This window comes from Hippocampus bargibanti, linkage group LG12 (genome assembly GCF_051943395.1).
Source record: "Hippocampus bargibanti isolate YZ-2025 linkage group LG12, ASM5194339v1, whole genome shotgun sequence".
Taxonomy (NCBI): Eukaryota; Metazoa; Chordata; class Actinopteri; order Syngnathiformes; family Syngnathidae; genus Hippocampus; species Hippocampus bargibanti.
This window is the reverse complement of record NC_142745.1, coordinates 3,804,276-3,830,104: the sequence shown is the minus strand read 5'-3', so window position 1 is coordinate 3,830,104 and position 25,829 is coordinate 3,804,276. Positions and strand designations below refer to the sequence as shown.

General features: G+C 41.0%; 3 protein-coding genes across 3 annotated transcripts; 2 read left to right on the top strand and 1 right to left on the bottom strand.

Annotated features, from left to right (window-relative positions):
• The first annotated feature begins 98 nt into the window (after positions 1 to 98).
• LOC148890022 (dnaJ homolog subfamily C member 16-like) lies at positions 99 to 9,369 on the top strand. The gene is made up of 15 exons (XM_089009697.1): positions 99 to 289; positions 415 to 481; positions 1,087 to 1,223; positions 1,305 to 1,480; positions 1,694 to 1,878; positions 2,079 to 2,183; positions 2,696 to 2,854; positions 3,300 to 3,430; positions 3,505 to 3,682; positions 4,651 to 4,833; positions 4,901 to 4,977; positions 6,380 to 6,460; positions 6,594 to 6,683; positions 7,435 to 7,605; positions 7,764 to 9,369. Exons 1-15 carry the CDS (start codon positions 102 to 104, stop codon positions 8,245 to 8,247), a joined length of 2,412 nt encoding a protein of 803 aa, XP_088865823.1. The 5' UTR covers positions 99 to 101; the 3' UTR covers positions 8,248 to 9,369.
• On the top strand, positions 8,894 to 18,519 carry LOC148890020 (calcium/calmodulin-dependent protein kinase II inhibitor 2-like). The gene is made up of 3 exons (XM_089009705.1): positions 8,894 to 9,032; positions 15,475 to 15,703; positions 16,318 to 18,519. Exons 1-3 carry the CDS (start codon positions 9,000 to 9,002, stop codon positions 16,389 to 16,391), a joined length of 336 nt encoding a protein of 111 aa, XP_088865831.1. The 5' UTR covers positions 8,894 to 8,999; the 3' UTR covers positions 16,392 to 18,519.
• On the bottom strand, positions 9,917 to 13,112 carry cdab (cytidine deaminase b). The gene is made up of 4 exons (XM_089009704.1): positions 12,902 to 13,112; positions 10,637 to 10,748; positions 10,364 to 10,421; positions 9,917 to 10,201 (listed from the first exon to the last, which is right to left on the bottom strand). Exons 1-4 carry the CDS (start codon positions 13,086 to 13,088, stop codon positions 10,061 to 10,063), a joined length of 498 nt encoding a protein of 165 aa, XP_088865830.1. The 5' UTR covers positions 13,089 to 13,112; the 3' UTR covers positions 9,917 to 10,060.
• Positions 18,520 to 25,829: the final 7,310 nt, after the last annotated feature.

Below are 25,829 nucleotides of genomic sequence, written 5' to 3'. Positions count from 1 at the left end.
GAAGGAGTAAAGGGTGAATTTAATGTTATCGCTTTGCTTTGTGTATGGCGAGAGTTGCTTTCAAGCCATTACTTGTTAGCGTAGTCGTAGAGTGACAAACCATGGCTACTGGAAGAAACAGCCGACAGCCTGGGCCATGCCCACTGGCGCTCGCCATCTTCTTGCTAGTTTTTACTCAGAGTCCGGTGGAAACAACCTCTAGTTACGACCCCTATAAAGTCCTGGGTGTTAGCAGGAGTGCGACCCAAGCCGAAGTCAAAAAGGCATATAAGAACCTTGCTAAGGAATGGTGAGTAATCTGCATCTATCGTGTATGTGCTACTGAATGACAGCTGAACGTCTGTGATTGTCATTCCAACATCAATTTCAACATGTTCTTATTTCACGATTTCTAATTTCCGGTGTTTCCCCCAGGCATCCGGATAAGAATAAAAACCCCATTGCTGAAGATATGTTCATCAAGGTTTCAAAGTCATATGAGGTGTAGTATTTGAAAACTATGCAAGACATCTTTACGTATACACTATGTCACTTTTACAATTGCTGCTGCTGTAACAACGCACATTGTAGACCATTTGTGATAAAAGAAAAATAATACAACACAAAATTAAAAACAGGTACAGTACAAGCATGCTGCCGATAAGGTGTAAACATTAAACACTGTTTCTTTCATTCAACTCTTATCGTGTCCAAAAAACAGAAAACAGTCCCCATGAAAGATAACAGACACCACATTATAGTCCCAAAAAGCAGAGCTCTAAAAGAGCTCTTGCAGATGACTGCTAATTACAATGCCTTCTTAGATTCTGGGAAACAATTGATTACTATTGATTTTTGGTCAGACATCCATTTGGATCAAATGCCTATGATATTTATAGATGGGGTGTGTAAGAAAAGATGTATTTGAAATCCAAACTACACTTTTTCCCCTTAAATGTAATTTAGAGAACCCCTCCTCATTTTTTTCTACTAGTGAAGGCCATTCACTTCTGTATTGATTCTTCCTGGAACTTCTTATCTGCCCCGTGACAGAAAAAATAAACGGGAGGATGTAATTAACATGTATTACTCGTGTTTTGCACACAGATTTTGTCGAATGAGGAGCGAAGAGCCAACTTTGACCGCTATGGGCAGACAGATGAAAACGAGCCCAACGACCAGTCACGGAGGCAACATTTCCAAAATGGCTTCTACTTTGATGAGTCTTTCTTTCATTTCCCCAGGTAACACATGTCTAGGTTTTTTTTATCATCTCTTCGGGGTGCTCCAATGAGGGTTTCCAATATCATGTCTTTGTTGTCCAGGTTCAGGGACTTTGCAGACAGCAAATACTTTCTTCACCACGCTCAGTTTAACAGCGATGTCCTTCCAGAAAGCCACAAGAGGCCCTACCTCATCAAAGTAATCTCTGAATGGTGCTTTGCGTGCATCCACATAGAGCCTGTGTGGAAGGCGACCGTGCAGGAACTTGAGCCACTGGGTCAGTCAGACGAATGCCAATGTCATGATACCACATCTTTTCCATCCCTTACATGAACTTGATGTTTTCGGTGCTGGCTATTAGCATAACTTGAATTATAAATAGTGTTGCAACAGTTGATCACATGATTGCCACCGCAAAGGTGGGGGAAAAAAAATAATAAGCCCATTCAAACGTTGTTGTGTGAGATAAAGCTTCACTTCATGTGTTCAGGTGTGGGCATCGGCATTGTGGACCTGGGTTATGAGCCTCGTCTAGCGAACCAATTGGGAGTTCACCGCGCTCCGTCTATCATCGGACTGGTGAATGGCAGAGTGTCGTTCTTCCATCAGGCTATCGTCCGAGATCACCTGCGACAGTTCATTGAGGACCTTCTTCCTCAGAATTTGGTGGAAAAGGTGAAAAACCCACAAATAGAGAGAACTTTCTATCAAGGCTGCAATGGAGTACAAAATGCACATGGATTTTGGAAATTCTGCTGAGATGTTGTGGAAATATTCCCAAATGATGAAATTACTTATCACTGCCATCGGGTGGAATTCTTGTTCCTTCCAAATCATCACTATTATGATTATTATTATAATATTTCTTCTTACAGATTACCGATGACAACTACCAGCAATTTCTGGACAGCTGGCATGTTGGAAATAAGCCCAATGTTCTTTTGTTTGACAAAGAATTCAACGTTCCCATTGTCTACAAGGTGAGGCTTGTTTTTGGGTTTACTCCGGGACACATTGTAGTTATGGTTTCCTCTCGAGGGCCGTTATGAATTTGGGGAACCCATGAGAATGTTTAAATCCCTTCAAGTATTACATATAGAGCACAATTAATGAATAACTCGTTTTCAAATCTGAAGTCAAGAATAATGACTTTTTATGTGGTTGACATCCAAAAATATGAAATTTTGGCTCGGATTTTAGCAATCATCATGGAATTTAACAAGTTTGATTTCCTTTCGCGGGCCGAAAAAAATGATGTGGCGGGCCGGATTTGGCCCGCGGGCCTTGACTTTGACACCTGTGCCTAAGAGGTATTACCAGTACAGTAATAGAAGATTTGTGTATGCACTATGCAGGCTTTTTTTTGCAGCAACATATATATTTTTTGTGTTAAAAGTATTTGAGAGCCAGTTCATACTAGAAATTTTGGTCTCTGTCCGTTTTGAAAATACATCCCAATCAATGCACGTGGTTTCCTCCTTGTGCTCTCCAGTTAACAGCATTCGCCTTCAGAGACTACGTTCATTTTGGCTACGTCGACCAGGGTGAAACACACAACGTTGAACTCCTGCGCCAGTTCAACATAAACTCATACAACCCCGTCATGCTGCTCTTTAAGGAGGACACCAAAAACCCAGTGGACATCATTCAGGTACTTTCCACACATGTAGAACTCTGGGTTATATTAATTTAATCAAGTTGGTTTTAAAAAAATCACTTCCCATCGATTATGTTGGCCCTTTTGGAAATAATGGGATTTTAGGCATCAAATGCAAAAATACATGACTCATTTGGGACTTTGCATTAAAGGACAACTGACGCCACCGGACAAGTTGTGTCCGGACAAGTTGTGTCCATAATTTGTAAAATTGCTTCAAATGATTTCTACTGAGCGTATTTTACAAAGATTCCACCGCATATAGCTATATTTTAAGTGTTAAGATTCACGCTGAATATTCAGGAAGTCTTGTTTTTGAGTTGGTGACGAGTCCTGACGTCACGGAAGGAACGCCCCTGACCGAGAAAGGACACATAATGCATTTTGTGGTACTTTGTTTGGTCTGAAAAATTTGTGTTCCACTTCTTTTGTGTTCCAGGCTGAAGGACTGAATTGGAAGATTATGGATGCGTTTGTCTCCAACAATAAATTCCTAAAATTTCCCCGTCTGGTCAACCAGCAGCTATTTGATGAACTGTGCCCCATCAAGCAGTTTCACAGACGGAGGAAGTAAGACTTGAAAGTCGCTTTGAGTTCCCACATAAAGAAAAGTGAATGAAACGAGACCGTTTTTTTTCTTCCAGGTATTGCGTGCTACTCATCACCGATGACGACAAAGCTTTTCTTGCCCAAAATAAGGCCTTCTTGGACTTCGCCATGTTCAACAGGAAAGAGGTGCTACGGTTTGTGTACGTTTACCAGCAGCGCCAACAGCCTCTCTGCCAGGCTCTGCTTCCCAACCAGGCTGTCATCTCTCCCCAGGTCAGTGTTAAACACACACACACATACACACGCATACGCATGACTCTTTTTGTTTGCATCATTAAGAATAACATTCATGACAAATTTATTTAAAGGACAACCGACGTCACTTTTTTGTTTCCTAACTGACATCAAAAAAACCTTTTATAGCATCTAAAATACCCAAAACACGCAGTATGATATTTTTAGTCAAATGCAAAACACCAATAAAAATGACTTCAATGTCCAAAATCTGCAAAAAAAATGAGCTGCGAATTGGGCATTTTCAGAAAGTCCCGCCCCCAGTTTGTGACATCACACCAAGATGTCTTGCATTGCTAGTGAATCAAAACAATGGCTTCGGATTCGGAGAATATGCTTTCTTGTTACACATCCAGGTATGAATATGATTCAAATAGTACTGAAGAGGAAAGCATACATGTTTGCAATCGATTAAAGAATTTATTTGTGCCATTTTCAGGCAACATTGGGGAGAAATATCTCACCAAAAAAAAGAGGCACAAAATGGCGACCTCCACAGGCTGATGAATTCCTTATATGGCGCTTGGACGCCCTCTTCTGGCCTTCTGGTGGCTTTTGGGTGCAACACGTGGTCCCCAGAACAAACAAGTACAGCAAAATACATTGACGTGATGGAAGGACCGCTACAATGCGTCTTTTTTACGGTCATGGGGCGGTCCTTTAGTGACGTCACGTACGGACTCGTCACTAACTCAAAAACAAGACTTCCTGATTATTCAGCGCGAGTCTTAAAACAGAAAATATAGCTATATGCGGTGGAATCTTTGTAAAATACGCTCAGGAGAAGTCATTTGAAGCCATTTTACAAATTATGGATACAACTTGTCCGGAGACGTCGGTTGTCCTTTAAAAGTTTCTATGTCAAGACTGACCTTGTGAGGAGAAAGTTGTCATTGTAAGTGCAATTTAACATTTGTTAAAAATGTGTTTTTCTCCACCGCTAACAGGTGGTTATTCTTGAGAGGCGGAGCCCGGCAGGCAAGGTGCTGTACCGCTCTGTGATTGGCGGATGGAACGGAAGCGAAGAAGACAAGTCTCGCCTTATGGAACATCTGGATCTCGTTCAGAAGGATCCAACTTATTTAATATCAGATGCTACATTGCCAGAGCTCAACAATGAAATGGCGCCGGTAAGATACACCGCAGAGCATTGTTCATGAAACTGATAGCCGTTTTAAATGCTCAATCTCTGTTTAGATGTTCCTGATTGAGTGGCTGAATGCTGCCTGTGATCACTTCCATCAAATTTACAATGAACTTCTCTATTCAAACTGGTAAGGGACATGTTTTCATCATGTTCTTTAACTCATTCACTGCCATTTCCGAATTTTAATTAAAACGCATGACATGAAGCTCCATTCCCGAATTTGTTTCGGCCGATAAAGTGCTGTTCAGCAATCTGGCAATGTTTTTTCCATCCCACAAGGGGGCAGCATTTGCCTTTTGTACAGCCGCCTCCATTTCAAACTTAGATAACTCCAGACCCATATAACTTAGGAATTAATTCTTTCTGATGAAAGAAGAGAGTCTAAGGCAGGGGTGTCAAAGTCGTTTTTTGCCGCGGGCCACATTGTAGATATGGTTTCCTCCCGAGGGCCGTTATGAATTTGGGGAAGCCATTAGTGATAGAGTGTTTTATGCACATTAGTAAACATATTAGGTTATTTCATGTTTAGCTTAGTACACATTATGATTATTGCACGTTTAATTTCAGTCTAATAGCATTATCAATCTTATTAGTTCAATAGTCGTTGCAAAGAAGCAACGACTCCAACTTCAATCTAAGACCCTCCCAACACTGAGTTGTCCGTAGCTGATTGGACAACAGATCACTGCTGTGGACATTCAAAAACTTGTCAGAGCGGGAGCTCGCTCTCTTTGTTTCCTATCTTTGTCCGTGTGCTCATGTCTTCGCTTCTACCGAGACGAGAAGTGCTTTTTCTGTCTCATTAGAATAAAGTAGTTTTTTTGTTCACCATCTATCGTCGTTACTGATATTTTTATCACCGAACTTCTTTGAACACCGAACCAGGAAAGAAACAAGAATTTAAACCGAACAATTAGAATGTTTAATCCCCTCCATATATTACATACAGAGCGCTAAATAAAATAATGAATAACTAGTTTTCAAATCTGAAGTCAATAAAAATGACTTATTGTGGTTTACATCCAAAAATATGACATTTTGGTTAGGATTTTAGCAAGTATAATGGACAAGTTCACAAGTTTGATTTGCTACCGCGGGCCGAAAAAAAATATGTGGCGGGCCGGATTTGGCCCCCGGGCCTTGACTTTGACACCTGTGGTCTAAGGTTTCTCACGCTGCATTTAATGTTTATGTAGTCCTAAAATTCAATGTCCTAATCAGAATCAGAAAGCTTTTAATAGTCCCAAAATGGGAAATATGGTGCGGGTTCTGCAATTTGAGTGAAAATGACAAAAACCCTGGCACTGCAGTGGACACATTTTTGCACATTGTCTAGCAGTCACTGAATTAAGTTCCACATTGTCATGAAAACAGCAAGAAACGGGTATGCTCGAAGTTAAAATGTTAATTTTTTCAATATTAACATACAATATCATGAAAGATCAGCATGGTCTGACCTTTTTCAGTCTTAAAGATAATATTATTTTGTCATGCCCAGCCAATCAAAATGTGATGTGTCTTCTTTCAAGGCAAAAGATGATGCCCATCCTGTCATTGATGTTCTCGGCCCTTTTCATTTTTTTTGGGACAGTCATCATTCAAGCCTTCAGGTGAGTAAGGAAGGTTTCTCCCACATAGTTAGCAGCTATGTTAAAGGACTACTGTTTTTGTTGATATTAAGGATTTCCTTTTCTATTCATTTCTTGATTGTTGTTTTTTTTTTTTTGTTGTTGTTGATTTTAGTGAACCTGGAGAGAACAAACCCCAGAAACCAGTACCAAAGGAGGAACCTGAAAGGAGTGATGATCCATCAAGTCAATCCTCTACCTCCAGGTAACCATGGTCACATATTATGAGCACTACATCTGGAAGTTTTGTTTTCCACTCAATTTATCTAGACTTTTAACTCATTTACTGCCAGATGATGTGCAAAAACGTGTCCACTCCAGTGCCAGGGTTTTAGTCGTTTTCACTCAAATTGCAGGACCAACAAAATATTGAGTTTTAGGACTACATAGACATTCAATACAGCGTTAGAAACAGAAAAGAAAGAGTTAATTCCTAAGTTGTATAGGTCTGGAGTTAGATGAGCCTGAAATATGGGCGGCTGTCCAAAATACAATACAATACATAGATATTGATGTATATAGCGCTATAACAACAGCTGAAGCTGAAACAAATTTCTAACATGGAAAAACAACAAATGCTGCCCCCTTGCGGAAGGGAAAATATTGCCAGAGGTCTGACCAGTGCTTTACACCACCCCGCCCCAAAAAAATAACCCCAAACAATTCAGGAATGACGCTCAATGTCACTGTTTTCAATTCCCAAATAAATTCGGAATGGAAGCAAATGAGTTAAAAGGTTTATTTTTATTTTCTGAATTCTTTTGCTCTTCATTAAAAATGATTCAAGCTCAGAACCTGATGCCTCCATTGAGACATTTCTCATTAATGACCCTTCCACCTATTCTTTGATAAATTTAGCAATTTGTAATAAAACAGTGCGCAACTGAAGACTTCACCGTGCTGCTACCATCCAAATAATCTTTCTTGTACTTACTTCTTGTCCTCGGTCCATGAAGCCGCCCACCCAAGAAGGATTTTGTGGAGGTCACAGAGCTGACCAACATCACGTACACAAGTAACTTAGTGAAGTTGCGGCCAGGCCACATCAATGTTGTTCTGGTGCTCACCAACGCCTCCAAGAACGCCTTGTTGTGCAAATTTGCCAAAGAGGTCTTTTCTTTCTCCGGGTAAGTGGTGGAAATCTTTCTGTGCACTTCGGGAATTCTAAGTTATCTAACATTTGTTCTTTGTTGGCGTCAGTCTATTTATTGAATGTATTGCACTGTAACCCCACAGTGCAGAATGTCGTATTTGCTTGAATGTGTTCAACTTTCTCCCACTAAAGGACTCAGACTATCCACTTCTCCTTTCTCAACGCTGACAAGCATCTTCACTGGATGCCTTCACTCCTCCGCTCGTGCTCGGGCACATCCTGCCGTGGAAGTCGCTTTGATGAGGAGGAAGACTCGTCAAACTATTCCGGCCATGTTTTGGCTCTGAACGGCTACAAGAAATACTTTTGCCACTTCAGACCTGTCTTCACGGGAGACGACCTGAGCGACGCCTCATCAGTCTCCGAGTCGTCTTTGTCTTTTGAAAACAGGAGAAAGTCACGATCCAGGTCTCGTTCGAGCTCACGGTCTCGTTCCAGAGATGATGGGCCGAGGTCCAAGAGAGGCTCCTCTAGAGCCACAAGCATAGAGGTGCACCACAAGCTTGACCGTTTGGGGCTATGGATGGAAAGGTTAATGGAAGGTACTCTGCCCAGATGGCAGGTACCTTCCTGGCCTTCCCTCAATGCCGCTGAGAACATCCCAACGGAGAGCTGAGACCTGCAACAACCACGTCGTGCTCACCCTTTATGCTCTTGCTTTCTTTTCAAGGTAACTGCAGAAGAGTTTGTGCCTCTCCACAGCTGGCGTGGTGATTATTTGTTTCCTGGATTTAGGATGCTTTTATTTTTATGGAGGCCGATGATAACCAATGTGTTATTTATTTGCATTTGTAACTAAATGGTTCAACAGCGAAGATGTATACCGGGAAAACCTTTTACTACTGTGGTACGAGCATTTATTTCATATCGTAGTAGTGCACGATTTGTCCTCACTTGTAAGACAAGGATACAATTCGAATGACAAGGGCACACACACCAGAACGACTACGTTCCTATAACTTCATTGCACTGGTGTTACTGTCAAAATCTACCAATTAACATCTGGTGCAGGAATGACATACACTTGTTCTTGAACCACTATCTTGACCAGCGCTAAAATACAGCAACGTTGGTCATTCAAGTATCAATCGAAACATTTGGAAGCCATTTTAACTATGTCACAGGATGCAGTTTGCATTTTTAATTCAATGATTCTTCCATACCACGAGAGGGTGCTCACGGACCACAAAGGGGAATCACCTACAGGACAGTAGTACCCAAAAAAAAGTCACTTGGCAGAACGCCATTCTAATCATGTGCTCAATTGTTTTACTATTCCGGGCAAAGAACAGAATCGTCATGGCACACTATCACGATATTAAAAAACGCTCAAATTGGATTCAATTTTTATGACGGATATGATGATCCATGGGTCAACTACTAATCACAACTGTACCACAGGTAGGCACAGCCTATAACAGATCATTAAACCAGTTGACATTTTGAAGCCTGATCTATACAAACGGTTCCATGTTTTTTATTTTAAATGCATGAACTCTGGACGTCGTCTGCCAGGCATAAGCGTTTAGTGAACTTGCACTAATAAGTTGTCGTTTCACCATCTTTTTTAACGATATGATGAAATCATTTGCAGCTCAAGACTTAGTCTTTGTCTTTTATGACATTTGACGATATAATGAGAAGAGTTTGTTTGAAAAGTTTATTTATGAAAGTATGTGCATCTAATTTTGAGGTAATTTTATTCCCATTCAACAATAAATGTTTTTTGGGGAATATACATGATTTAGTGTGCTTACTAATAAGAATGAGAAAAAGAACTCCTTTATGTGTCCCACAGTGAAGAAATTTGCTGATAGTAGACTAATCATCATATTTAACTCATTCACTGCCAAACGATGTGCAAAAATACTGTCCACTCCGGTGCCAGGGTTTTTGTCATTTTCACTCAAATTCCAGGATCCACAGAATATTGACTTTTAGGACTACATAAACATTCAACAGCGTAAGAAACCTTAGACTCTCGTCTTTCATGAGAAAAAAAAGAGTTAATTCCCAAGTTATATGGGTCTGGAGTTATCTGAGCTTGAAATGGGGGCGGCTGTACAAAAGACAAAGGCTTCCCCCTCTTGGGAGGGAAAAACATTGCCAGAGGTCTGACCAGCGCTTTATCGGCACCCCCACAGCAAGAAAACCCAAAACCTGAACAAATTGGGACATGGCGCTCCACGTCATATTTTCAATTCCCGAAGAATTTCGGGAATGGCAGTGAATGAGTTAATAAACCAGCACCATTACCAGTCAAACAACTTCAGTTGAGCAATTAACACAGCATACATTTTACAGCATATACATCAGCTGCAGTAAAATACAAGAACCGATCCAGCAATCAATCGCAGCGTAGTGTTGACAAAGCCTTGCGGACTCAATTTCAACCTGCCAACAACTGAAAGTGACAGCAATTAGCAATTTCAGTCCTCATTGGAGATGTCCAGTACTTTTTTCATGACCAGGTCTTCGGGCCCGAATGAAGCCGGCAGCAGCTGGTTGACGCTCATCTTTATGTACGATTCGTCAGGTTTTGACATGTAAACGTCCCAGCCGGATCCGAACTGAGAGACACATAACGTACGACATTGAATTGCCATGATAGGGCATATTTATGCCATTATGTACTCTCCACAACCGTCCTCACGCCTTTGTTTCAATCAACGTCAACCCTAGAGTGGTGCAGATGTATCTAATGTAATGTCCAGTGAGTGCTCAGTAAGTACCTCTCTCATGAACTGCCTGCAGCCACCGCACGGAGAGATAAATTGGTCACTCATGTCACTACACAAACAAGCAAGCGTCATACAAGAAAACAGGTTAGTATTAAACATTTCCCTTGGCTTCAGGGATTCTCTTATAGCCTCAAAGGGGTCATAAACTGCACTTGGAGGACTCAAGTCATGTTTTTAAGCAAATCAGTGGTGCCACTTGTCTGAGTGATCATGGATGTGTTTTTTTTTATGTTTTGATTTCCTGATAATTAGCCATAAACCTACCTGGCAATTGCGATAGCCTTGAATTCGGTGTAGCCTTCAGACACTGCTTTTGAAATGGCATTCCTCTCAGCGCATATGCCCAGGTTGTAACATGCATTCTCCACGTTACATCCTGCATGGGAAACATATACACCGTGTTGATTAAAGGACAACCGACGTCAAGATTTGTCCATCATTTGTAAAATGGCTTCAAATGACTTCTACTGCGCGTATTTTAATAAGATTCCACCGCATACAGCGATATTTTACGTTTTAAAACTCACACTGAATATTCAGGAAGTCTTGTTTTTGAGTTGGTGACGAGTCAGTATGTGACGTCACGAAAGGAACGCCCCTGACTGAAAAAAAAAGAGGCATTGTAGCGGTCCTTCCATCACGTCAATGTATTTTGCTGTACTTGTTTGGTCTGGGGACCTCGTGTTGCACCCAAAAGCCGCCAGATGAGGGCGTCCAAGCTCCATGGAAGGAATTTATCAGCCTGTGGAAATGAAGGTGGCCACAGGAGGTCGCCATTTCGTGCCTCTTTTTCGCTGAAACTTTTCCCCCCAATGTTGCCTCATAATGGCACGGAATAAATTATTTAATTGATTGCAAACATATATGCTGTCCTCTTCAGAACTATTTGAATCATATTCATACCTGGATGTGGAAAAAGAAATCATATTCTCTGAATCTGAAGCCATTGTTTTGATTCTCCACCAATGCAAGACGTCTTGGTGTGACGTCACGAACTGGGGGCGGGACCTTCTGAAACTGGCACAATCGCTAACTTCTCTTGTTCAAATTCAAACAGAACAGTGGCGCCGTGTCTCTGACCACCTGGAACGTTTCGCTTCTGGAAAAATTCCAGCTACCTAACAACATGAATAGTTAGCTATTATTTCTGGTTATGATAAAGTTTATGTTTCAATTAGAAACATAATACAATTAGAAACATAATACAACACAAATTGATTTAAATGGTGCTTTCACAACAGCTGAAGCTGTAACAAGTATCAAGATAGTACAGTATATGCATTTATTTCTTGTATTTTATGAATCCATAAAGGTCGATAAAAATCACGGTAGTCTGTGCTCTCATTGATGATGTCACAATCAGCGGGTTCATTGTCTGTCCATTTCAACACAAATCGACCCCATAGACAGAACAGCTGGTGCCGTGAACTCGCTGTGTTTGGGACTCAAACAGCCTTTGCACTCTCAGCACTCACGGCCCCCCTTTTCACAAAGATTTTGCCAAGCGCACCACACACCAATAGCTTAAAGCTTTACACAGACCCCTCAACACAAACTAAACTGTTGATAATGATTGAAAATTTCCGTCCGGGTGACCTTTGTTGCTGGTGGAGGATGACTCCATAATCAGTCATTCAAAACGGAATGGTCGTGGCGGTTCACTGGAATATAAAAATGTTTGCATATGGAGGGGTCTACTGAGGCAAATGTATTTTATTTAAATTCATTTTGCTTATCACAGTTCTGACAAATAACAGCAAAAACTTAAAGGACAACCGACATCACTTTTTTTGTTAGCTAACTGACATCAGAAAAACGTTTTATAGCATCTAAAGTACCCAAAACACGCAATATGATATTTTTAGTCAAATGCAAAACACCAATAACACTTAACTTGTGTAACTTAAAGTGTGCTGAAACTGCACAAAACAATGGCTTCAGATTCGGAGAAGATGCTTTCTTGTTACTCATCCAGTTATGAATATGATTCAAATAGTTCTGAAGAGGAAAGCATACATGTTTGCAATTGATTAAAGATTTTTGTCCTGTCATTTTGATGCATTTGGAGAGAAATGTAGTGACAAACTCTTTAGTACTCACAGTACCCAAAAAAAGGCAGAAGATGGCGACAAAGCTCAGTGGAAATTGTCTCTGTGAATCTCAAATAGAAGTCTTGGTGCAACACACAAGGATTCACCATCGCGTTATTTATGTGTTTTCCTTCTAATTTCGCCATCAACATGGATCAACACCAAGTTTTCAGACCAAACAAAGTACCGCAAAATGCATTGACGTGAATGAAAGGACTACTACAATGTGTCCTTTCTCGGTCAGGGGCGTTCCTTCCGTGACGTGACGTGAGGACTCGTCCCCAACTCGAAAACAAGACTTCCGCAATATTCAGCGCGAGTCTTAAAATGTAAAATATAGCTATATGCGGTGGAATCTTTGTAAAATACGCTCAGTAGAAGTCATTTGAAGCCATTTTACAAATTATAGACACAACTTAACACACACATAATACGCTACCTGTAAACACGTAGTTGTCGACGGTCAAGAGAGCTGCTCCCACTCTGAATTTGCTGTAAGGGCAGTACGCTTTCTTCTTTGCCTCCTGAGAGCGATGGATGAGCTTTTTCACCGTTTCCTTGGTCAAATATCTCGACCCCGTGTCCTCGCTGTCCATCAACTCTTTCGCGTATTTAACTTCATCCATTCTCCAGCTTCCCGTGTCAGTGCAAGCGAGGTTATCTTCTCATGGGTGTGTGACACAGGCCAGGTTTTAAATGTCAATAAAACACTGGCACGTGGGAATAGGGAGAGGGTCAGTCACAGCCAATCACCTACTGGGATGTCAAGCAACACATGAGAAACATGTTAGCAGTCTGATTTGTTTGAAAAACACCCACCCTCACTTAAAACTGGCTAATTTCCAGGAAAGGTCAAAGAAATGATGTCAAGTAGGGATAACCAACCTTTTGAAATTGAGAGCAACTTCTCGTGACCGAAACATTTTGTCAAGCGGATGAGACGCAAAGAGCTGAAATCTTCACACAAAATCGTTCAATGTGAAGAGATTTATTTTAACTCATTCATTGCCATTTCCGAATTTATTCGAGCATTGAAAATATGACGTGGAGCGCCATTGCTGAATTTCATTGAGTTGTGGGTTTTCTTACATGGGGGGGGCTGATAAAGCGCTGGTCAGACATCTGGCGATGTTTTTTTTCCCTTACACGAGGGGGCAGCATTTGCCTTTTGTACAGCCGTCCCCATTTCAAGCTCAGATAACTTCAGACACATATAACTTAGGAATGAACTCTTTTTTTCTGATGAAAGACAAAATTTTCTTATGCTTCATTGAATGTTTGTATGGTCCTAAAACTCAATATTCTGTGGGTCCTGCAATTTGAGTGAAAATGACAAAAACCCTGGCACTGAAGTGGATACATTTTTGCATGTCTGGCAGTGAATGAGTTAATGATTTCTTTGTAATCATCAACAATGCTGACACAGATTAATACAGTATACAGTGGGACAATGGTTAGACTCTAACTGTTAATATGTCTGCCTCACGGTGCAGAGGTCCAGAGGTCCAAGAAATGAATATCCCTTCCAAAAATGTGGAAAGTGACTCAGCAGCATCAATTCATAGGAACAACACAGATGGTTCACACAGATGTCAAAAGCAAACATTCTGTCTAGCATAACACCAACGTGACGCTGCTCGATCATTATGTAAATGGGAACTAGATGCAGTCTCGTCAGTTGACCTTGAGCGTTTATGTTTGTGCATCTACGTGCTGGCATGACTAACATTGCTAAAAACACGATTTTCCGATCCAACTGTCTTCATGGTGGGTGACGATGAATCCTGCTCATCATTGTATTGCTTCTCACTTCTCATCTCAAATACGCAGACCACCAGGCCTATGTTGGACGTATTGTGATAATGGTTAAGAAATGTACAATACAAAACAGATTCTCTTTCTTTTTGTTTTATAAATTTTAATTTAATATTTGCTGTGTGATCATCAAACCTTATGTACGTTGTTTTACTGTAAATAGTTAAAAGCTTAGGAATATACAATTTTGCACAATTACAAGATTGCACCCTTTTTGTGTCGTGTTTTGAGATGGGTCTTTGTTTTTGTACTTTTTTTTGTCATACTCCATGTTTTATTTTCAGAAGAATAGATTACAGTATAAATAAAGCCATATAAAATTGTAGAAATCTATAGTATGTACGTTTTGTAACATTAGTAATTCGTTTTACATATAATTTTGCACTATTTTTGGAAGTAAATTAATTTAATTCACAAAAATATTGAGGATCCATTTGGGAGCTAAAAGAGCCGGCTTTTGTTAGTGCGCCGGACTAAAAGAACCGGCCCTCGAAAAAGAACCGGAATTCCCATCACGAGTATGGAATGGTTGGAAAAACAAGTGCGCTAAGAGGCCAAATGTCAAATCACACCGAGACTGCAACCTACTGGCCGGAGCCTTCACCTACAGCTGTGCAAATAAACAGTACAACGGTAAACTAAAGCTTTGACATCCCTGCCTCGTCCAGTGGTGGCGTGTCAAGTGGATTTCCCCACAAAGCAATTGCACCCACTATCCTTTCTCAATGCACGTTGCTTGTGTGTCATTCGTGTTAGTGTGTGTTGTGTAGTGTTTTTTTTGTTGTTTCGCACCAGTGATTCCCCCCTTCCTCTCCTCAATCAAACAGCTCCCTCACCAGGTCTCCCCGGGATCCGCGTTTTGCATCGCTCCTCTATTTGCATCTCTCCCTCACATTTTCCGTGCCAGCGACTCTGTGCAGTGGGCGCAACCACCAAGATTCTCCATCACTAATCATCTTTCTTTTGAGACTACAGCCGACGGAGAGGATTGTGGGAAAAGAAGAATACGGAATTTCCAATGATGTTACCCAAATTGCACAATTGGATTGTTTGAGGACATTTCCACGGTGTCTTATTTCTGAGACACGTGTGTCGTGGCTAAACAACAAAGGGCTTGAACCCATCTGCGTCGTGCGTGTCTTTTTATTTATTTTTCTTGTTGTTCCCTTGAATTTTTTTCTTTGTTTTTTTTTGCAGACGACATTTTGTTGTTTGATTCGGCGTTGTTTTTTATGCTCAAAGACGCATTTGGAAATGTCGGAAATTCTACCTTTCAACGAAGAGAAAATGAATCATTATGGAAACGAGGGTGACGACGAGGGACACCTTTCCTTCACCTGTCGCCTTCAGGACACCAATAACTTCTTCAACGGCTCGCAAAATAAACGCCCGCCCAAGCTGGGACAAATAGGCCGGAGCAAACGGGGTACGTTTTATTTTTTTGATAACCGAATTAAATGGCTTAGCGTGGGTGTTGTGTTGACTACGTCATATTGCTTTAATGTGTGTCTCACAATATTTCTCCCTAAAGATTAGTTTGTTACTTTTTACTTTCATTTATTTTTTTCATTTGCTTTTGGCAATGCAACAGAAGTCAATGGCGCAATGCTTTTAAAATGCGAATTGACCCCCCTCCCCACCTGGATGAATGATTTATGACAAAGCTGACTTAATTCCCTTTAGTATAACGAATCTAAAGAGGCTCTACGTATGTGTTACATTCTCGATGGTGAATCCCAACGCGTGAGTTCGTGCATTGTGCTGCCACGCACACACATGCGCACTCGATATGCTGCACAACGACAACATTGCACTTGCATGTACAGTATAGTGGGAGACAATTCATCATGTATGCATTTGTTTGCGTGTCCTCCCGCATCACATTTAAGCAAAGGTGCATCGTGCATTCACTCAAATGATTATTGACGTTTTGCTTGCGTTTACGACCCACTTGGCACAAACATAATGAGCTTTCATTTGTCAGTCAGACAGATACTTAAGCCTCTTCATTAACACACCTCCCCCCCTTGTCATCTGCAGTTGTGATCGAGGATGAGGCTGGGAATGACGATGCGATGAAAAATGGAACAGAGAAGACCCCGGCGGATGCTTAGAAATGACCCCCGCCCCAACCGTAAAGACACTCTTGATTTTAAATGATGATATTTACCAGTTATAATCCAAAGACATTGTACATACGCACTTTGTTTCGTGTGGCAGTAAGCAACACTTCCACACATCCTCCTCTCCAAGGCAGTCATGACCTTTTGGGTGATGCACACACACCGGCAGCAAAAGAGACCCCCAGGTGGACCTCACTAGCACACACACCCGAGCAGAAGGGGTTTTGCCATAAATCCAATAACGGGAAAGATGGAGTAGGGGTGGGGGGTGCGGTGAGTGAAGGAGAAGAAAATCAGGGAGATGATGCAGAAATGATTAAATAGAAACTTCTTCTTCTTTTCCTTTCGGCTTTTCCCCTCAAAGGGTCGCCACAGCAAATCAGTGTCCTCCATCTTTAGAGGTTTGATCCGCACGTTTTTACGTCGGATGCCCTTCCTGACACATCCCTCTGTATTTATCCGGGCTTGGGACCGGCACAAGAAGACATATGTCCCAGAAACAAAAGCACATATTTCTGCTGTAACTGTTAAAATTATATATCGCATTCTATACATTTGTACATACTGAATACATTTTCTTGCACACGTTTGATATTTTATTTATTTTTGTTTTGGGAAAAGAAACGTGTTTTGATGTGAATTTACACCTGGTGTTTGTTGGATTTTTTTCCCCCTCCGCAATTTAATTGTCATTGTTACCTCTTTAATTTATTCATTCCCCCCTCCCTATTTTGCAGATGACATTATTTATTTATGATATACCCCCTTCAACCTACATGTGTAAGCTTTCCGAGCTTTCACCTGGATTGGTTGATATGACTGTATACACACCCTATTGATAAACTATTTATATTACATTGTGCATCATTGTGCGTGTGCCAACCCTCATGAGGTATATACTGTGCTGCACCGGACAAATTGTTCTTTTTTTTGTGCTTTTCCATTAAGTCCTAAAGGATTTTTTTTATCTTCTTTCGTTAGGGCTCACATTTAAAATACAAACTCATGCATGGCAAACAAAAAAAAAATCCTGCATGCCCAGCAGCAGAACTTCTGAAACTTGTGTGTAGGCTATTGAAGCACCTCGTGAAACAGCTTTGAATGACAAACCTCAAGCAGCAGTCCTAATACTGCACTGTATCATTCACTCTTATTTGTACAGTGGCCTAATATCTTGTAATAAAGAGGAGAAGGAACAATTTACTGTTTAACTCATTCACTGCCATTCACAAATGCCTTCGGAAATTGAAAATATGTAGAGCGCCATTCCCGAGTTTGTTTGGGTTTTGTTTTTTCATGTTTGCGTGTCGATAAAGCGCTGGCCGTGGCCTCTGGCGATGTTTTTTTCCCTTCCACCAGGGGGAAGTATTTGCCTTTTGTCTACGTTAGCGCTTTGTTCCAGCTTCAGCTGTTGTTAAAGCGCTATATAAATCAATGTGTGTATTGCATTGGATTTTGGACAGCCACCCTCATTTCAAGCTCATATAACTCCAGATCGATATACAGTAAAGTCTCGTTATATCGATATTCAAGGGAGTCCGAAAAAATATCGATATAACCGGGACTATCGATATATCCGACCCTGTTTGCATGTAATTTTCTCCGTGCGTGCATAGAAATAGTATCGATATAACCGGGACTATCGATATATCCGATATCGATATAACGAGACTTTACTGTAATTGAGGAATTAACCCTTTTTGTCTTTTTAACGCTGGATTGAATGTTTATGTAGTCCTAAAACTTAATATTTTGTGGGTCTTGGAATTCAAGTGACATTGACAAAAACCCTGGCACTGGAGCGGACACATTTTCTCACACATCTGGCAGTGAATGAGTTAATAAATGATGCGATGGATTTTTTTTTTTTTCATGTTTACAAGAGTAGCAAAAAAAACAGAAAAGTTTAGTTTTATATGATGAGGTGAAACACAAGAGTGTAACCTGGCAGACTTTTGAGATGTGTTGCTTGTACGGTTCACTTGAGATTGTATACTAGGCGGCCGAGGAAGGTTAAATCAGCGTTTTCCACTGTGAGAAGGTATCATCCCGTTCATCCAAACGATTGGGCGGTACCGAAAATGGGATGAAAATGAACAACCAATAAAAAGGACTTTAAAACATACTCCGGCGATGTTGTTTTGACTTACATTTCAATCTGCGGCGTTGTGAACGGCTCGGATCAATAGCCATAAAACGTGTGTTTGCATTGGCCAATCTCAGCTAGCCTCTTCAATCAAGTGCTGCATTCGGTTCCCAATTCTCGCAATGGTGCAAAGGAAGCACCGAAGCATGCGAAACACTGATGAGACGTGACATTTCCAAATCTAAATGATTCATGTCGTGTGACGAACCGATGTCAGTGTGCGGCATCTTAAACGGGGACTGCCGTGATGTGCTCAGGGAACGCGTCCGTACGGGTGGACGCGAACACGTCCAACGCAAGCGCGTCTTTCGGTTGCAACTGCGGGCCAGACTAGCATATTGCTTGTCTCGCTCTCTTCCTCCTATTGACAATCACGAAAGGGGCTGCTCAGGCCCGCTACCATGGTAACAGATACATCTTGAGCTCGATGGCTGCTGCGGTGGATTTGCTCGCGGAACCCTTTTCCAAGAACCCTAACTTGATACCATCACCATCTCTAATGAACCCCCCCCCCCCATCCCCTTCGTCTTTTCACTATGTGGCGTGACAACGTGATCCCACCAATATGGTCCCTCCTTCCAAGACAGCAGTCAACCATGACGGCGCATAGAGGCTTACTGCAGCAACAGCCGGTCCGACCTCGCACGGGAGGGGAGATTGCACACTTCAGGGACGACTCTTTATCAGGCTGCATTGGCTTATCTGGAAATATTGCGGTCATTTTTTTAAAATCTAAATTAAAGTCTATATAAGAGGGGTGTCAAAGTCATTTTTTGCCGCGGGCCACATTGTAGTTATGGTTTCCTCTCGAGGGCCGTTATGAATTTGGGGAACCCATTAGAATGTTTAAATCGTTTCAAATATTACATATAGAGCACACAGCAAATTAATGAATAACTCGTTTTCAAATCTGAAGTCAAGAATAATGACTTTTATTGTGGTTGACATCCAAAAATATGAAATTTTGGCTCAGATTTTAGCAATCATCATGGAATTTAACAAGTTTGATTTGCTTTCGCGGGCCGAAAAAAATGATGTGGCGGGCCGGATTTGGCCCGCGGGCCTTGATTTTGACACCTGTGCTATATAACATCTCATCCAACAAGACGACTGTTGTTTGCTCATCCTATTTACTGGATTTTCCGCACTATAAAGCATACCTAAAAGCCTTCAATTTTTTCAAAAGAGGACCATGCACCTTATACCGCAGGGGTGTCAAACATACGGTCCGCGGGCCGGAACCGGCCCCCAAGGAGGTTTGATCAGGCCCGCAGGATAATTTAAAAGTGGACAAAATGGACGAACGACACAGAATTCATATTTTTTAATGAAGTGCAATTTAAGGATTGTCCACTAGGGGCAGAGTGGTGCTTTTTCAACCGCGGTTTCAACACCCTCAATGGCCAAAATGTCATGATCCAAACGGAGAAAAGTACATAAAGGAGTGTAGAATTTTCAATGAAAAATGAACCACGTGATATTTTTTTCAAGAAATTCGTGGGCAACCTTTGTACTTGGTGTGTTTTCAACAAGTTTCGGTATTTTGGTTATTTATAGCATATATATTTTAATGGTCCGGCCCACTTGACACCTACTGAGGCCATATGTGGCCCATGATGTGAAATTAATTTGACACCCCTGTTACACCGTTTTTTCCGGTGTCCAAAAGTCTTGATTTTCTTCCAAAGATGACTCTGCGCCTTATATGCCGGTGCATGTGAAGTATGTGAAGTAATATTGAGCAAGATCAGGTCTCTCATTTGAATTGTTTAACGACAGAAAACCTGTTCTCTGTGTAAAAATCACACACCACGTCATCTTCACTGTGTTCTGTGTAAAAGATCAAAGACAGCTTATTGATGGAGCTTCATTTATGGCTGTTATGTGGCTCTAGGAAAGGTCACAGAAACGCAATATATCCTCCTGCTCACTTTCGGCTGGCCAGACGTCAATGTGAAATTAGTCTGGGAGGCCATCTCAGCTGGAGAAGCTTTTGCAATTACACACCACACCGAATTAATTACTTCCACCGGGGTTCCCACTGAAGTTTTATTAACCATCAGTCTGATAATTTTGTCTCCCAATGAATTTTCAGGAATGACAAACTTGTGTTTTAGCAGAGTTTGAAGCCGTCACAGCAGTTCTGTCAGTACTGTCATCCCGATCCAGTGCACCTGAATGCATTTTATTTAACCCCCATCTTGCAATCAGATGTGACGACGCCGGAGCCTGAATCTGGTATGACAAATCAAATACTCGTCGGGCGCATTTCAGGTGAAGCATCGGGAGTGAAACATTCCAACCTTGTCGACTTACGCGATCGTGGGCTTCCTTCCCACCTTCTCTGACCTAAGGCATTTGAATCTAATATTTTCCCACTCATCAGGCAAAGGTGACAACTCACAAACAGGCAGCAACGTTAAAATATTGCGGAATGTTTCTTAGAAGCTTGCCATCATTTATTTGGACATTAATTGATGTTAAAGGACAACCGACATCACTTTTTTGTTTCATAACTGACATCAGAAAAACGTTTTATAGCATCTAAAATACCCAAAACACGCAGTATGATATTTTTAGCATAAGATTTTTATTCAAATGCAAAACACCAATAAAAATGACTTAAAGTGCCCAAAATCTGCCAAAAATTGAGCTGCGAATTGGGCATTTTCAGAAAGTCCCGCCCCCAGTTCGTGACGTCACGCCAAGACGTCTTGCATTGCTGGAGAATCAAAACAATGGCTTCAGATTCTGAGAAGATGCTTTCTTGTTACACATCCAGTTATGAATATAGTTCTGAAGAGGAAAGCATACATGTTTGCAATCGATTAAAGAATGTATTCCATGCCATTTTGAAGCAACATTGGGGGGAAATGTATGACCAAAAAGAGAGGCAGAAAATGGCGACCAAGCTCCTGTGAGGAATGAATCAGCCTGTTTCCTTCCGTGGAGCTTGGTCGCCCTCTTATGGCTGCTTTTTGGTGCAACACAAGGTTTTCAGATTTTTCAAATACATTGACGTGATGGAAGGACTGCTACAATGTGTCCTTTTTTTGGCTTCAGTGACGTCGCGTACGGACTCGTCACCAACTCAAAAACAAGACTTCCGGAATATTCAGCACGAGTCTTAAAACGTAAAATATAGCTATATGTGGTGGAATCTTTGTAAAATACGCTCAGTAGAAGTCATTTGAAGCCATTTTACAAATTATGGACACAACTCGTCCGAAGACGTCGGTTGTCCTTTGAATCTGTTAGAAACCACTTTTTCTTGCAGCTAAATTAATGATTGACGATGACGTCAATCTTTTAAACATGGTGGCTATTAAATACCAATCTTTTTTATTTTTTTCATTTCTTTCTTCATCATTTTTAGCAAATTCTTGGCCTGGCGTCATTGTCCTTGGGTGTCGTTTAAACAAGGGTAAGAATCCAAATCCAGCAGATGGGACTGTTAGCACACAACAATGAAAATGCGGAATAGCAGCCAAAGGGATGAAAGACGGGAACATGCCGCATTAACGTTCAACACTCTGTTTTTTTTTCTTTTTCTTTTCTTTTTGCAAGAAGAGAAGTGAGTTCAAGAGACCAGGAAGTATAACAAGGCAAATTTAGAAGGAGATGAGCAGATATGAGAGGAATGGAGAGGAAAAGGGAAGAGAGAGAGAGAGAGAGAGAGAGAGAGAGAGAGAGAGAGAGAGAGAGAGAGAGAGAGAGAGAGGGAGAGAGAGAATGAATGCCAGGGAGAAACACTTCAGACCCACCAGATGGTTTCTATAGCAACCACATCCCCTGTCTCTCACCCTCTCCATTTCTCTCTCTGCCTAGTTGCTCTATTGCCGCTTCACGTCAAATGCTGGAAAACCAAGGGCTGAGATAGAGCTGCATTTCGGCGCAGTGTTCGTTTTGAAGCATAAAGAAATAATTGCACTTATCACTCGTTCAGTGTGCACTTGTGTTTATTACAGTGCTTTTATTTTACGGTTTGCTGCTACGACTGAGTCTTTTTTTCATCTCTGGTTAGATAAAGTGGCGAAAATATGAGAAGCATCCTGTTGTGTGATGCCACATACTTACACGTCTGCCTCAACCTATACCGAAAACAACAAATATGTTTTTTTTTTCCACTGTATGAATCAAATCTCTGTATCATTGTCTTTGATAGTACAACTCCAGTTCTGCACATGTGTACCCTGATGCTGTGCATTCTAGGGTTCTGTTCTGACGACTAATTTGGAATCATTTGAAACAAGCAGTTTCCCCATGTGGCTTTGTTCATTTGTCAAATCATGTTGTGCATGATGCATCACAGCGCAGCGTGCACCGGAAATGGGGTCATGTGGAGTTCATCATTTTAAAAACACTTGCAGCCGCTGAATACAATGCTTTTTAGATTTTGTTTTCCTTTCTTGGACCGTGTATCACTTCGTATCACCACATTGTATGTGAATATATTACACTATGTGCTTCGGGTCACATGTGTCTTCATGTGAACATTGATAAAGCACTGTGAATCTCCCAACAGCAAGCTGATATCATCTGAACACACACACACACACACACGCACACACGCACTGGGATAGACAGCAAAGGGAAGCCCCCCCCCCCGGCTCATTTTCAAAACAGAACAAAATGGTGGGCCATTTCGCTGTGGCAGAGCGGGTCTCCACAGGGCCCCCGGGTTTAGGATGGCATGTAACTGTGTACGCGTGCCCAGTGAATAAAAGATGCTGACCCAGATGGAATGTAGCCATTGGTTCTCTAATTTGTCCTACATGTGTGATTGGCTCAGGTCCAAATATCAGATTGAGATCATTCAGTAATCTTGGGAGTCAAATGGTCATCACTATGCTATCATGTAATACAGTACAATACAATGCAGTACATTTTGATTTATATAGCACTTTAACAACAGCTAAAGCTATAGCGGTCACTGTTTGCATGGTGGTTGTGGATCCCAAAAAGCAGGCAGGAGGGAGCAGAAGGTTGTATTTGAGAAGTTGTATTAAAATAAAGTCAACAGGAACGTTAAAATCATTTGAACAGAACAATACAAAGAATCAAAAGAAAAACAGAGAGTAAAAGTCTGCTAAGATGAAACAAACACATGCACAGCATACAATGCATACACAATGCACACAATTGCATACAATGACCCGACGCCGAATGGTCGTGCCGGGAGTCCTTTTGACTGTCACTGATTGTAATGACCAGCACCTGCGATGCTGCAGGCAGGGCTGACAACGCTACCCGTTGGGCGCCAACCAGATCATGACTATAGCAAAGCGCTTAACATGGACAACTATCATATACCTGTACTGGAAATAAAGCAGTCACAAAGATAGTACATGGTGATATTTGTAAGCTTATTTTTTGCAAAATGACCTGCCTCTGTAAAAATAGGAATTGCACTACAGGCAAGTTTCAGTACTGTACATATAAATCCAAAAAAAATTATCTTTTTTTTCTCTTTGGGCACTTCTTTAATTCCTTTCCACAACTGTGATCACTTTAATTTTCAGGGTGATTTTTTTTCATATTTGTCTTTTGACATGATTTCATCTGACTCAGTATAAAATGACCTTCCAAGCCACCCATTCCCACAAAAATAACATCTAAAAATTATCAAAGGCAATACAGAGTTACCTGATGCACTTTGAATTGCTGGCTCAAGCCACCACTAGATCATGTGGGACCAAGCATAGAACATATCTCAGCAGGTCTTTGACCATGAATGAGGTGAGGGTGTTTTGTATCAACATTTTACAGAGCACCTCTACATTATTGATATGCAATTTGACTGCCGGGCATTAATAAATTATTCAGGAATTGAAATTTGTTCAAGCGGGGATCAACAGCCTTGGAGTTCTTTAGCCCTGATAAGATGAATGAACACTGATCATTGATGATCAATGGAACTTAGCTCTAAATTGCACCAAGAGAATGGAAATTCTACCTCGCTAATCTTGTTTCACATTCTTCAAAAGAGCTCAGGGCTATTTTGTCCCGATTGTGCTTTACGTAACAATCCAGCTGTTTCCTCATTGAGTTAGTCGATGAGAGGGATTTTTTTACTTTGGAGAAAAAAAGAGAATACTGGTACCAGAAGCTCCTCATCTGGAGAAGTTTAGGAATGATGTCCATAGTCCACAATTTTTATTATATTATATTATTTTAAACCTGATACAGTCAACGATCGAACTATATTATATTCATAATCAGCTCTACTTGCTTCAGGGACACTTATGACATCACTTATGACGAACAATGATTTACATTTCAGTCATTGTGATATAATTTATTAAAGCCCGGGGTGCCTGATATCATTTTTACCCGAGAGGGAATAGGTAAGAATTCAAAGTGTTGTGTTTTTTGCCACACTGTAGATGTGTGGTGACTATGTTGATTAGATTTAATAATAATAATAATAATAATAATAATAATACATTTCATTTATAAGTTCCTTCCAAAACTCTCAAGGTCAATTTACAGTCACAGGATCAGTTTTTTCCTGTGGTTGAGCAGCGGCAGCCAAACGCACCAGTGTTCACTGTATAACTCAAATAGATAGAAAGCTAGCTAGCTAGCTAGCTATCTAGCCAGTTAGATCGCTAGCTAGATAGCCTGCTAGCTAGCTAGATAGCTAATAGACAGCAATTATATATCTAGCTAGGTGGCCAGCCAGGCAACCAGCCAGGAAGAGAGATAGCCAGCTAGATAGCCAGATAAATAAAAAATAGAAGTGAAGAGAGGAAACTTCACACACGCACCACCGTTACCTCAGAGCAATGACCAGGATGGGTATGTAAAAAAAAATCTTCGGACACTTAACTGCTGGAAATTGTAAATCTCTATATAATGAGGATTTTATTATTCAACGCCTAACACATCAAGCAGGACAAAGATGTTGAAATCGAAGAAAAGATTCAACATTTTAAGCACAAAGATTTATTTTGTTTCCTGATTTTCTTGCTATTTGGTTTATGACAACAACAACTCTCACCATCCCAGTTCCTTGTGTCAATAAATAAACTCCCTCCAGTCACTTGTATTTGTCCCGGAGGTCTGTGCTACGTCAGTTGCTTGTATTTAGCTCCCTGGTTTTCGTTTAGTATCGGTTGATTCATTAGTTTCTAATGTAGTTGCTGAAATAAGTCATGTTAATCATACATACAAACTGCTTCGGGAGAAAGCTTCAATCGGAAAATTCTTAGTAGCATTCTTCATTTTCATCTCTCAATGGAATGCAGTCAACAAGGTTATTTTGCAATTTGCATGTCAGT

Excerpts from the sequence above, each read along its gene's own strand:
- LOC148890022 (XM_089009697.1), top strand. The coding sequence starts at position 102 with ATGGCTACTGGAAGAAACAGCCGACAGCCTGGGCCATGCCCACTGGCG. Across the intron at positions 1,481-1,693 it reads GCAGGAACTTGAGCCACTGG|GTGTGGGCATCGGCATTGTG; the intron begins GTCAGTCAGACG and ends TCATGTGTTCAG. Across the intron at positions 6,684-7,434 it reads AGTCAATCCTCTACCTCCAG|CCGCCCACCCAAGAAGGATT; the intron begins GTAACCATGGTC and ends CGGTCCATGAAG.
- LOC148890020 (XM_089009705.1), top strand. The coding sequence starts at position 9,000 with ATGGGTCAACTACTAATCACAACTGTACCACAG. Across the intron at positions 9,033-15,474 it reads TAATCACAACTGTACCACAG|ACGACATTTTGTTGTTTGAT; the intron begins GTAGGCACAGCC and ends TTTTTTTTGCAG. Across the intron at positions 15,704-16,317 it reads AATAGGCCGGAGCAAACGGG|TTGTGATCGAGGATGAGGCT; the intron begins GTACGTTTTATT and ends TGTCATCTGCAG.
- cdab (XM_089009704.1), bottom strand. The coding sequence starts at position 13,088 with ATGGATGAAGTTAAATACGCGAAAGAGTTGATGGACAGCGAGGACACG. Across the intron at positions 10,749-12,901 it reads CGACAACTACGTGTTTACAG|GATGTAACGTGGAGAATGCA; the intron begins GTAGCGTATTAT and ends TTTCCCATGCAG. Across the intron at positions 10,202-10,363 it reads GCAGGCAGTTCATGAGAGAG|TTCGGATCCGGCTGGGACGT; the intron begins GTACTTACTGAG and ends TGTGTCTCTCAG.